At 44.0% G+C, this 13,905-nt stretch overlaps 1 protein-coding gene across 3 annotated transcripts in view; it reads right to left on the bottom strand.

The window, feature by feature from the left end:
- Window positions 1-608: 608 nt before the first annotated feature.
- Window positions 609-13,905, bottom strand: part of CASP7 (caspase 7) — a 29,038-nt gene continuing 15,741 nt past the window's right edge. For 2 of the 3 annotated variants that reach the window (XM_065894164.1, XM_065894165.1), the window contains 5 exons: window positions 6,474-6,610; window positions 5,883-6,011; window positions 3,362-3,537; window positions 2,874-3,003; window positions 609-893 (listed from right to left, as the gene is read on the bottom strand). In XM_065894164.1, the coding sequence (XP_065750236.1) occupies window positions 670-893; window positions 2,874-3,003; window positions 3,362-3,537; window positions 5,883-6,011; window positions 6,474-6,610 (796 nt within the window). In that variant the 3' untranslated portion in view covers window positions 609-669. Of the gene's footprint in view, window positions 894-2,873; window positions 3,058-3,361; window positions 3,538-5,882; window positions 6,012-6,473; window positions 6,611-13,905 lie in introns of all 3 variants that reach the window. The other variant, XM_065894166.1, reaches the window with a different exon arrangement.

Raw genomic sequence — 13,905 nt, forward strand, 5'->3', positions numbered from 1 at the left:
GGTGGTAACAGCTTCCTTTCATTTATCTTCTCTTTCATCATCTATGTATGTCAATTTCCTCTATTAAATTCCATCTACTGAAATACTTAGAATGGTTTCTGTTTTCCTGACTGGATCGTGACTACTACATATTAGAATCATTACATTTTTTCCCCCTCTAACATATCTGGGAATTTCTGCATGAGAATCCGCTGTAAGCCAATGAAAATCATCACTCAAACCGCATTCAATACCCACTTTCTGCAATACAGGCAAACGAATATCCCTTTGGCTGTTGTTTGTCAAGCACTCTCTTTGCCAGGTACAAATATGACTCTGATGGTCTACCAAAGTCACCACCAATCATGGTGGACACAGCCAAAACTCATCTGCAGAGGTCATTTTTGTTGTATGTACTAAGTGTGACAACAAGGAAAAAGAAAGACAAACAGAAAATTAATCTTAAGAGAAAGTCGCCAAATGGATAACAATGTTAAAAAAAAAATGTCTCTGAAAATTCAGAGACGATAAGACAGCACCAGAAAGTTTCCTGTTGAATCAATTTTCCTGAAGTTAAAATCTTTTAGAATTTCTGGATCTTTCAAAGCATCAAAAAAAAAAAAAAAATCTGATTCATCAACAAATGATCCGTAGCTTCTCAGCTAGAATGCGCCCCTGGAATGGTTATCTTCAGAAGTAGAGTTCCTTGGTGAGCATGGAGACCACACATGGGATCTGCTTCTTCTCATGGAAGCATGGGTCATTAGATTGAGATTCAAAGTGCCTGGCCACCCTGTCATTCACCCTGGTGAGAATCTGCAAGATCTCCAAGCTCTTCCCGTGCTCGTTCAGGATGGAGCAGAGGGCCTGCACAAACCAGGAGCCACTCCCTGGGTTCCTCCATGAGTAATAGCCTTCAACGGGAGAGAAAGAAGATGAAATCAGCTGACCTGGCCACTGCTCCGCTCACCACCCAGTAGGAGCTGTCAGTGTTTGGGGCCTTCGCACATGCTTTTCTGAAGTGACAGTACTCCCTGTCTATCCGTGCAGGGTATGTGTCCTACAGGTAACCACCCTAAAACACAAATCTCATCCTGTCCCTCTCCTACCTAAAACAGTTCCCTCGCACCCCTATATTAGGGTGAAGTTCAGGCTGTTTAGCACAGCCCACAGGGCCCACGACAATGTGGCCCCCTGTCTACCTGTCCGGGTTTGAACTTTGCTAATGCCCGGTCACACCCTGTGCTATGGTCTCTCGCTCCTCTCTGTGCCGTGGGAGTGAAAAGGCAGTGGTCTACAAGCCAGGGTGAGAGCTCTCAACAGAAGCCACAATGCCCGGCACCTTGATCTCAACCTCCAGAGCTGTAAGAAATGAATTTCTGCCCCCCAGTCTGTGGTCTTACGTTAGCACAGTCAGAGCAGACTGACAGCCCCTGTGGTCCAGCCTTTTGAGTTTTACCAACGCACTGAGCCACCTGCCCCTGGGCACTCTGTCTGGTGAGCCCTCTCTCCCTTCCTCCTGCTGTTTGGTTTCTCAAGACCCAGTTACAGCAGCTCTTTTTTCCAGAAGGCTCTCTCACCTGCCTCCCTAGAGTTCACCCTTCTTCCTTTAGTTCTGCTAGACCTGGCTCAGAGCACCTCCAACCTGAGTAACAGGTTGGTTCACACAGACACATGTTGCCGTGACTCCGTCTCCCTCTCACGGGCAGGAGACCAGATTTCTTTCTTCCACGCACAATCCTTAAAACTTGTGACGTTATCATTCTCACAAAACCCCATCTGTAGATCCCGCCAGAACTGGTTTTCCAAACACAATGGCCTATTTACTGTAACCAGTACCTCTGTATCAAGCACTTGACAAACTACTACTACAGTTGGGAGAATTCTAACTTAGTGATGGTTTTTACCCCAAACAAAGGAAGTTCACTGAACTCACTCAGGCAGACCTGGAGCTTGGTTAATCCTGAGGTGGCTTGCTTGCTGCAGGCATTTCTGGTGTCTCTTAACGGGCTGCCATATAAAAGAATCCTGGTCTGAGCTCTAACTCTATTACATACCAAAATCTCTATATGACCTTGGGCAGGTCACCTAAACTCACCCAAGCTCAATTTTTTCTTCTATCTGTAAAATTAGGACAGATGTAACACCTTTCCTAACTACCTACGCAATTATTTCAGGGATGATTGAGGTAAAAGACATGAACAACACTTGGTAAATTGTAAAGTGCCATAGAAATGTTTGTTCTTATAATTCACAACAATGATAATAATAACCATAAATGAGAGAATTCAGCCTTCTTTGGAGAGAAAAGTGACTACGCCCCTGTGGTAGGCAGAATAATGGCCCCCAGAATAATGGCGCCCAGGGATGTTCATGCCCTAACTCCAGGGCCTGTGAATATGTTACCAGACATGGCAAAAAAGAGCTTCGCAGATGCGATCGAGGTCAAGGAAACAAGATGGGGAAATTATTCTGGATTGTCCAGGTGGGATTAATCTAATCACAGGAGTCCTTAAAAGAGGGGAACCCTTCCCAGCTGTGGTCAGAAAGAGCGGTGTAAGGGTGGAGGGAGGGTCAGAGATGGGAGGTTGCCGGTTTTGAAGCTGGAGGAAGGAGGCCACGGGCCAAAGAATGCAGGTGGTTCTAACATGCTGGGAAAGCAAGGACGTGGATTTTCCCCTCTACAGTCTCCAGAAGGAACTGTAGCCCTGCCAACCCATTTTGGAATTCCGTCCTCTGGAACTGTAAGGTAATACAGTGTGTGTGTGTGTGTTAAGCCACTATGTTTGTAGCAATTTATTTCTACAGCAGTAAGAAACTGACATAGCTGCAAGCCTTCATTTCGATGGTGGGCCGGATGGCATGGTCTGGTTAGCAGACAATGGACGTGATACCTGGAACTGTGGAATAGGCGAAGAGAAAGTCGGCTTCAACTGGGATCTTATATCGGGGACTAGCATCTGTGTCACTGATAGGCCCCGAGTCGGCCTGGATCCCATCATCAAGCTCCGTTCCCCGGCAAGCCTAAATATCAAAGCAGAGATCACTCCGTGAAGTTGGGAACAGAAACATGTGTGCTGTTCACTGCCGTGTCCCAGTGTTGTCTACGCTTGGCATGTACTAGCAATGCAACAATCTTCAGGATAATTTGATAATGTGTCACATCAGTAAGCAGAGCAAATAAAAATACTGCAATGTCTTAAACTCTCATAATTTGTGGTCCAACGCGATCTAAATGCAGATGGCGAGGATTTAGAGGTAGAAAAATACAACCCAAATTTGCATACCCCAATAGAAACGGCATGTAGATTTGTAAGAAATGACACAATCCAAGTCATTGTGTAATCTTCTGCCATTTCTATGGACTTCGGAAAGGGATTACCTGAATGAAGAAGAGTTTGGGTTTCTCTAACAGGGTTTTGCATCGATCACCCCTAAAATGGGCTGTCAAGTCCTTTATTGCTGTCTTGCCATCTGTTCCATAAATTAAATTTTCTTCTCCGTGGCTTAATAAGATGCAGGCAAAGCAGGCTGAATTTCTGTGGTCCTCTTCAGAAGCTGCAAGCGATTTAAACATTGAAAGGTTAAAACCTATGTCCTGTGGGACCTCAGAGGTGATATTCCCTTCCAGCCTGGCAGCTTTTACTGACACAGAGAGACGGGCAGATAGTGAAGAAGCACCCCGGACGACACTGGAGAGAAGTTAGAGAGGGGGAGAATTCTAGAATTCTCATGAGGAAGAGAACCCCAAGGGTAGGAGGGCTTCAGGCAGCAGCTGGGAGACAGCATATGGGGTTGCTGGAGGGTGTGGCCTTTGTTAGGTCTGTGACACTGGGTGAGTTACTTAACCATTTTGTGCCTTGGTTTCCTTGTCTGTAAAATGGAGACAACAGTACCCATTAAATGAGTTGATATTTGTAAAGCAGACCACAGGAGTATTGGGCAAGTATTTGTTAAAGAAAATAAAACACACTAAGCGAAAGAAGCCACTTACTAAAGGAAAAATACTCTACGATTCCATGTATATGAGGCTCCTAGAGTAATCAGGTTCACAGAGGCAGAAAACAGAATGGTGGTTACCAGGGGTTGCGGGGATGGGGAAATGCGGCGTTAGTGTGTTATGGGGACAGAGTTTCAGTTATGCAAGATGAAAAGGGTTCTTCTGGAGACGGGTGGTGATGGCCGAACAATGTGAATGTCTCACTGCCACTGAACTGCATGCTTAGAAGTCGTTAAGATGGTAACTTTTGTTACGTGTAGTTGACCACAATTTAAAAAGTAAAAACTAAGATTACAAAAAAAAAAAAAAGAAAGAAAGAAAGAAAATGCTAGGTTGGCTGTCAATTTAGGATACTGAGGAGAGGAACCATAAATTATGTCATGGGCTGGCTCAGCTTGATTTCATCTAAGGTTCTGTGGTTCTAACTAACTAGCTAGCTAACTAACTAATTACTATAACCTATCCTTTCTTCTTCTCTTCTCTTCATCAATGATGAGGGAAGAAGAAGATTTAGAATTTCTTAATTCCCCAGCGGCCCAGTGGTTAGGACTCCACTCTCTCACTGCCGAGGGCCCGGGTTCGATCCCTGGTTGGGGAGTTAAAATCCCACAAGCTGTGCGGTGTGGCCAAAAAAAAAAAAAAAAGTAGTAAAGAATTTCTTGAGCACCTACTGCGGGCAGACAGTGATCTAGGTACTTTGCCGGAGTTATCTTATTTAATCCCTACAAGAGCCGCTTGAAGAAGGCCTCGTTTATCTTTATTTCACTGATAAAAAAAATGGAATCTTGGAGAGGTCCTAGAACTTTGTCCTGTCTAGAAAAATCACCACGTTGCTACTTTGACAGGACAATAAGTGAGAATTCTGTGATCCTGACATGCCCTGGACACGGGTGGAATAACTCCCTTTTCATAAGGACAGAAACTACAACTGGGCAAGCCCTTACATCTGTAGAGGCCATTACCCTTCTCAAATCACATTCACAAACTTTCCCTCAGCTAATGCTGACTGCGGCCCCAAGAAGCAGGAGGAGATGGTATCATGATCCGCATTTCAGGAAAGTGAAACACCGAGAAGGCACAGATGCCTCGCCCAGCTCGCCCAGCTGCTAGAACTTGGACTAGACCCCACATTTGTACTCTTGACTTCCAGTCTGCTCTACCATGTGGCCTACTAGGGTACAGAAGGTGGGCTCTTAAGATTCCTGTTTGAAGAAATAAGGAAAAGATGCCTAGATTTTAAAAATATAAGAGAGGGTACTTAAGAGAGTTACGGGGGGGGGGTCCTCTTTTTTTTGGTTAGCTGAACAGCTAAGAAAAGCAGCACTGATTGGAATTGTGTACCTACCCTCTGCCCATGGGTCACCATCTAATGAGTTGGGAGGGCATTACTTTCAATCATTTGCCCTAAATGCGAGAACAGCCTAGGTGGCTTCCACTAGATGGTGTGGGGTAATAGAAAACGTAATTGTTCTGGAATCAGAAGACCAAGGCTTGAGGTTTGGTTCTGCCCCTACTAACTATGCCTTCAGTATGGCCTTTATCCTCTCCAAAGCTCTGTCCCTATATTCATGAAACGGGCATGATAATATTGTTGGCCAACATGCAGGGGTTGTGTTAAAGATCTAAAGAAACAATTTTGTGAACATGGAATTGGCGTTTTGAAATTGAGACCATTCTGTAGATACAGAACCTATTTCTCTTGCTGTGATGTAAGCTGCTTTCACCTTTTTAGGGGGAGATCTAAGTTTCCAGAGAGACCGGTGCCCCAGAGACAGGTATGGAGTCACCCAGAGGAAGGAAGGGCTTCCCACGCTGAGACATTTCCCTCCTGCCTGTGAAGGTGTCTTCCCCAGACCAGGTGGGGAGAAGGAAGAAGACTGAAGGAGGAAGGGCAGGAGTGCACCTTTTTTCAGCAGATCTTGCATCCTGGCACAAGAGCAGTCATTATAGACGGTCACATCGAAACCCAGGCTTCGGAAGCACTTGAAAAGAGCCTCAGCATCTTTGTCTGTTCCGTTGCGGACACCCATTCCTGTGGGAATCAAGCACCGAGTCCACGATGAGTGCCACGTGCTGGCACCATCAGGCCAGGTGCTCCGGTGTAAATGCTGCCAAGGTCACGATTTAGATGAGCGACTGAAATAAGAAGCAAACTCAAAGGAGAGGGTAACTCAGCCCACCCACAAAAGGTGAGCCTCGTCATGGCGACTCTCAGGCCCAGTCAGCCCAAACAGCCCGCCTTGATCCTCAGCCAGATCCCACATGTGGTCCAAATATTACATCCGCTAATGCACACGATGGGACTCTCAGACTGAAAGTTCCCAGCTTCCCCGCATCCCTCTCTCCTGGACACTCGAGTACCACCTGCGGAGGGGCTGTCTGCCACAGGAGGTGGGCACAGTGTCTCCCTGATGAACATCTGATACAAGTCTGAATGCAAGCTGAAGAAACTGGAAGGGAACGGGAGAGGCTAGCCCATGCCCACAGCGCCCACCTGTCGCTCTGTCGAAGTTCTTGTTGTTTATGATGATGCATTTGCCCACCTTCTCAAAATTCATGTTATACTGATACGTAGGCACTCGGTCCCGGGGGTTCTTGGCCGATTTCCCTGAGTCATTTTTCTTCTTCTTACTGGGGAAATACAAAGCCAGTCAGGGGCTGTGGAAGATGTTTGGACAGGAATGGCCTCTTGTTTTTACTAATAGCATCAAAGGGGTGCCCAAGAATGCTGCAATGTCTGTGAAAAAGAAATGGAGCTGGGGTGGACAGTTGGATCTGTTTAACTGTCATGTTTAAAATGAACAAGATCTCCTGCTTAATTTCATTAGATGCTACAGAAATGAAAACTGAAATCATAATGCAATACCAGTACATTCCTCAGAATGGTTTCATTGTCTTGATGACCACGTTTGGCACCTGGAATTATCATATGTTACTGCGGGAGCCCCCTCTGTACATCCCTCTGTGGAAAACTGGCAGAACCTACTAAAACTGAACTTAAACATATCCTATGACAGAGCTATTCTACTCCTGGGTATATAGCTCAAAGGAGAGCAGATGTTTACCTAACGACAGAGCCACACATGTGCACAGCAGTACTATTTAAACAGCCCCAAACAGGAAATAATCCAAATGTCCATTTACAGTAGAATGGATAAATTGTGGAATATTCAAGCAATGCAATACTATAGACAGGCAGACCTCAGAGATATAGTGGGTTCGGTCCAGACCACCGCAATAAGCAAATATCCCAATAAAGCAAGTCAGATGATCTTTCTGGTTTCCCAGTGCATAGAAAGGTTATGTTTAAACCATACTGTGGTCTATTAAGTGTGTAATATGTTTAAGAAAACAATGTAGGTATATCTTTATTAAAAAGTACTTCATTGCTAAAAAATGCTAACCATCATCTGACAACACAAGGTTGTCACAAGCCTTCAACTTGTAAAAAAACACATTATCTGTGATGCACGGTGAAGTGAGCACAATAAAATATATGCCTACAATAATGAGCGTGAACAAACCATGACAACACAGAGCCACATGGATGCATCTTAGACAGGTAACGCTGAGTGAAAGAACCCATACACAAAAGGGTACATAAGTGTGTGCACTTCTCTATGTAGATGTTATAATTTAATTAACATTTACATTAAGAGGGGAAAAAAGGAACAGCAACTTAAACAAGAAAGTAGGCCCCTTCCGATCTCCAGACACTGACCGTCCAGTTTTCTAAGAGTCAGGCACACAGGCACTGAGACTGGAATCTGGGGCACCGTTGACAGGCTAGAGGAAAAAAATGACAAATGTCAGTGGGGAGCTGCACTGCTAGTCGACCGTCTGAATGTAAGCTCCACGAGAGAAGAGATTTTTTAATCTCTTTTGAAAAATTGCAGAATCCCCAACACCTAGAACAACGCCTGGCATATGAGTTGCTCAATAAATATTTGTTATAAACTACAGACCAACAGCCCTATTAAATACAGATGCAAAACTCCTTGATGAACCAATCCAGCAATCTATAAATAGGGTGATACACCATGCCCAAGTGTGATCGATCCCAGGAACACAAGGTTGGTTTAACATCCAAAAATCAACCCATGTAATCCATTGTATGAATAGAATAAAGGACAAAAACCACATGATCAACTCAATTGGTGCAAAAAAGCATTTGACAAAATCCAACACCCTGCTGTGATAAAAATGCTCACCAAACTAGGATGACAGTGGCACTAACTCAGCCTGCAAAGGGCATCTATGAAAAACCCAGTGCTAATATCATACTTGATGAAATAAAATTTATATTTTAAGGTGGAACAAGAAAAAACTAAACATAAAATTCTCTGTGTTTGTTTGGGCCTCCTCCCTCCGTCCCTAACATGCAGTTTACCTCTGCACTCCGCGTTAGCCAGAGCTCCTCAAAGACAGGAGTGCCCGCTCAACTGTAAAGATCAATATTTCTTCTCTCTTCGGATACTAGCAACGTAACTTCTTAAAACAGCATTCTTTCCCAGTTCTGTAGGGGGTCATGGGTGACTTGCTGCTGGCTTTGTATATGCTTATCTGGGCTATGTAACTTTGGTGAGCTTTATGTGAAACATCAGTATGTCATTTTGATGGACGAGCCTATGTCTCGAAAATGAATATGACTGTGCCTTTGACTTCTAACAGGTGGAACAGTTCTCAGAGCTTTCTGAGAATATGCTTCCCGGGTTATGACCCTCGGTTTGGCTCCAATAAAATTCCCGTTTTCTTCTTGACTTGATAGTTAATTGAATTTTCATCGACATACATAATGATGAAAGGCTGAATGCTTCCTGCCCTACAATCAGGAACAAGTCAAATATGTCCACTCTTGCCACTTCTACTAAATACTGTATGAGAGGTTTCAGTCGGGCAATGAAGTTAAAAACTGTCATATGAATGAATGAATCAGGTTTTATTTGCTCATTTTGCAGACATGGAAACTGGGGTCCACAGAGAGGCAGGGGGCTGTCCAAGGTCACCCAGCTAGTGATCGGCAAGGTGGGACCATCACCCAGGCCTCCTCCTTCATGTCAGCGTTCCAGAGCCTTATGCTCTTGAGTATCTGTTAGAATGATTTGTCCACCATCCTCCCAAAGCTCTATCAAAAGTTGGAAGAAGTAAAGTGAAAGTGAAAACTGAGCTTGTTCCCTGATGAATGTGGGTCCAAGGGTATTTCACTCTGAGTTTTCATTGAATGTTACCTGAGTTTCTCAGAATCTCTGAAAGGATGTGGTCTTTCCCCTTTCTCCTCCTACTTTGGTCCAGATTACAGTTTAGCTATGTTAAGTCGAAACTTCAGATTCCATATTGCTGTTTTCAACCTCAACATGACTTTATCCTCCACTTTTATAAGGCCAAATTTCTTCTGTCGTATCATTTTATTTCTAAAAAAGAAATGCCCTCAGTCTGGTCTCCTACCTCCTAAAGTCTGCCCTCTCAAAACATAGATGGAACACTCTATGACATGAATCACGGCAAGATCCTTTTTGCCCCACCTCCTAGAGAAATGGAAATAAAAACAAAAATAAACAAATGGGACCTAATGAAACTTCAAAGCTTTTGCACAGCAGAGGAAACCATAAACAAGACCAAAAGACAACCCTCAGAATGGGAGAAAATATTTGCAAATGAAGCAACTGACAAAGGATTAATCTCCAAAATTTACAAGCAGCTCATGCAGCTCAATATCAAAAAAACGAACAACCCAATCCAAAAATGGGCAGAAGACCTAAAGAGACATTTCTCCAAAGAAGATACACAGATCGCCAACAAACACATGAAAGGATGCTCAACATCATTAATCATTAGAGAAATGCAAATCAAAACTGCAATGAGATATCACCTCACACCGGTCAGAATGGCCATCACCAAAAAATCTAGAAACAATAAATGCTGGAGAGGGTGTGGAGAAAAGGGAACCCTCTTGCACTGTTGGTGGGAATGTAAATTGATACAGCCACTATGGAGAACAGTACGGAAGTTCCTTAAAAAACTAAAAATAGAACTACCATACGACCCAGCAATCCCACTACTGGGCATATACCCTGAGAAAACCATAATTCAAAAAGAGTCATGTACCACAATGTTCATTGCAGCTCTATTTACAATAGCCAGGACATGGAAGCAACCTAAATGTCCATTGACAGATGAATGGATAAAGAAGATGTGGCACATATATACAATGGAATATTACTCAGCCATAAAAAGAAACGATATTGAGTTATTTGTAGTGAGGTGGATAGACCTAGAGTCTGTCATACAGAGTGAAGTAAGTCAGAAAGATGTCGGTCTTCAACTGACATCTCTGAGGTAGGTGGAGGGGGCATAATCACACCCATTTTATAGGTAATAATAACAACAATTAGCGTTTGTCAGGGCTTATTATGGGCTGGGATCTTGATAAATTTCTCACCTGCATTTTCTCATTGGCTCCTGAGAGGACTTTAGCTAATTTAAGCCCACTCGAAGACCCTAACAAGAGGAGCATGACGTCTGGCAGGCTGGAGGTCAAGTTTATGCCCTTTATGAGAGAAAATTTCACTTCTGTCTTCTGCAATACAGATTATTTTAAAACAAACTGTACAATGATATCCAAATTATAAACAAGCTGTGATTTTTTTAGGCTGCCATAAGCCAAACTACACCAGTGCGCATTTTTTATAAGAAAAACAGGCTCAGATATAAGTTACACGAAAAAGAAAAGAACTCTGTTTCTATCAGAATAGAATTTGGAAAACTAACTGCTTAAAAAAAAGGAACACAAAAGTGTGTATATAAAGATATACACACTTTAAAGAAAACATTTTCCATGGTTATGAAAAGTACCTTAAAAATGAATATGAAATGTGATTCCCCAGTAAATATCACAAGGGAGATAAGGACAATTTCCCTTTCTTATCCTTCCCCTAAACTGAATTCTCATTTTTCAAAATGAACTTAATACCTGCTTCTTCTTTCTGGATTTGAGTCAGTCCATATTAATTTTTCCTTCTAACTCAAATAGCTTTTTGTTAAACCCAGGTCTTCCCACACCGAAGATGTGTATCAGAGAGTGATTAGCAACTTGATCCCATTGAGCTCATCTTCCTAAGAGGCACTGGCTTTGGGAAAGCTCCATCTGTAGCTTAAGTCTGGGGAAGCAAACTCTGATGATGAGCTTAAAGCATGTAACGAGAGACAAATAAGAGGAAGAAATGATTGTCGAGAAGTCACCAGGGGAAAGGAGCCAGGAAGAAACCAGGTGGACTAAAGTCTATTGCCTATGGATAGATTCCGCAAGTAAAAGAGGCCAAGAGACTAGAGTCTACCACCTACTAGTTGTGAGGCTTTGGGGTCCCTTCTCCTGGGGATTATCTATCTCCCTGTCACCCCATTTTCCCTCTTGTGGGAGCAGTGCCATCTCTTCCACTTTGCCAGCTGTTGTTGCCAGGCTGCGGCAGAGACATGAATTAAGTACAGCCTCACATATAGGAAGGGGGCTGATTCCTGAGAGGGGCGTACGTTAGGGAGCCCCAGTAGCTGATTCCGCAGGAACACAGGGCAATCGCTTTGCTTGAGTCTTTCTTTTGTGTGTGACACCCAATACTGTTTGGAAACACTTTTGGACTGACAAGTTCTCTTCCATTTTTTCCCCCTGGGGTTCCCATGTCCAGTTTTGAACCCTAATAGCAGGCCTCAATTAAAAGACCTGGGTGGCAGACCTAAGTTTATTCAGTTAGACACTCACTCCCATAATAACCAGCAGGGCAAGAATCAAGATCTAATTCGGCTTCGACTTCCTGGGTGGACTGTAAAAGGCAGGGTCTTGAATCTAAACCACATAGTATTGTTAGAATAATGAGGAAGCTCTCCCTGTCCTGATGTGGGATGATTTCCAATAAGCAGTGTTAAAGGTGGAACAAAACAAAGGGGCAAAACAATGAGAACACTGCGCTACGTGTCAGGAAAGATTCGTATCTTGCTTGTATTTGCATAAACAGACCCTTGCAGGATGATATAATGGATAAATCCATGGATTCCGGGGCGGGACTGCCTTGGGTTTGAAACCCTGCTCCACCACATAGCTGAGCGATCGTGGAAAAGTTCCGTATGAACCTCTCTGGGCTTCAGTTTCCTCATTTGTAAAAAGGACAACATTATAGCATCTGCCTCAGAGCTGATAAACAAGTTAATATTCACAAAGCACTTAGAACAGTATGCGGCATGTAGCAAGTTGTACTGAATAAATAAACATCATTATTATTCCTCAAGTTATTTATTAAATAGCATCAAAAGCGGTTACCTGTGTTCTGGAGCCAAGAGCAGGACGGCAGGAAGGAGAAAGAATTTTGACCGTATATCTCTCCTTCTATCTATGAATAAGTTAACTACTCAAAAGATTAAAATAAAAATTATTATTTAACAGTTAAAAATCACTTGCTGCAAATGGATTTCAAGACCTATTTTGAAAATTACTTTTTGGACTTTTTGGATTCATACTTTTTTGTGCGAATTGTTGAAAGGCGTCCCTGGACACCCCATTTCTCTGTTTTCCACTGTGATTTTACCCCTCTCCCTAGCCTTCTTCCTCTATGGGTCAATAGTAGCAACAATAATAAATAAAGTTCTAATAAGTACTACTTTTTGAACACTTACTGCTTTACATGTATTATCTCGTGTAATCTTTACAACAACTCTGTGAGACATTAACTCCATATCTCATAGAAAAAGATTACATTAGCTTGTCCAAGATCACAAAGCTAGGCAGGGGTAGTGTCCAGGTTTATTCTGAGGTCTGACACCACGTCCCTTATTCCAGGGTTTCTCTGTTAAAATTCAGATTCCCAGGCCTCGCCCTAGACCCAGGGGATCAGAGCCAGGCCTGGGTATTTTCCTGGAGACGCTCATATCCTCTGAAGCCTGAGGGCCTCAGCACTAGCCTGTGTGCCCACTGCCTGGGCCCGCTTGGCCCTCACCTTTCACTGCAGTCTCCACTCTTGTTTCAAGCCCCTTCGCTACTTCCAGAGCCCATGGAAGCAGAGGTCCCTGCGGGCTAGTCCCTCTTCCTCCCGGGCAGGGTAGAGAGTACCAGCTCATCCCACCCTATCAAACACCACTCTCCACATGGCTGCAGCCTTTGGGCCCCTTAGCTCTCAGCTAGAAAGTCAAATGAGATATGCCTCGGGGAGCACGGCCTGCGGAAGGCGGCCCTGGTCAGCAGCGTGGTTTTATTTAGGGTCATGTGTGGGATTTATGGCTCTCCACGAAACCTGCAAGGTCTCCCGGAGGTGACAGCCGAGCTGAACATTAAACCGAAATTAACAGCACAACCAAAACGCTTCCAGGAAATGCCACTTTGCAAGCAATGCCATCCTTATTCTCCCTTGTTTGCACAATGTTTGGGTGAGTCCCCAGCACACCCTTGGTGGCCCTGTAACTCACTATCAGCATGGTCGGGGGAGGTGAGCTCTGTGACCGAAGTGCTAGCAGCTCATAAAGAGCTACTGTTTGTTTGGAGATCAATGGTCAGAGCCAGGCAGATCATCAGATAAACAACTGCTGTTGGACAGAAGCAAGGCCCTCAAGGGCTCCAAAGAGATGGTGCTCATTAATCAGCCAACTGCAGAGAGATGGCAGCGGTCTGGTCCACAGCTCAGCGCCACAGGTTCTCCAGGGGTGGGCACCAGGGTGGGAATGAACAGGGTGATAAGAAGCTTTCAAGGATCCAGATTAGAAACTTCTTCAGCTGGTGATCCTCCCCCAAAGACAAGATTTTCTAAAAGTGGCTGTTCTTGTCGTCCTGGGTTCATTTGGCCTTTTCTGCAGAAGATGCTAGCACACGTGGGAACTGCTGTTACACAGACCCCAACAGGTGGGCACCCGCACTTTGCTCAAGTCCAGATCAATGGAAACCAGCCTTT

This window comes from Phocoena phocoena, chromosome 16 (genome assembly GCF_963924675.1).
Source record: "Phocoena phocoena chromosome 16, mPhoPho1.1, whole genome shotgun sequence".
NCBI classification, from domain to species: domain Eukaryota; kingdom Metazoa; phylum Chordata; class Mammalia; order Artiodactyla; family Phocoenidae; genus Phocoena; species Phocoena phocoena.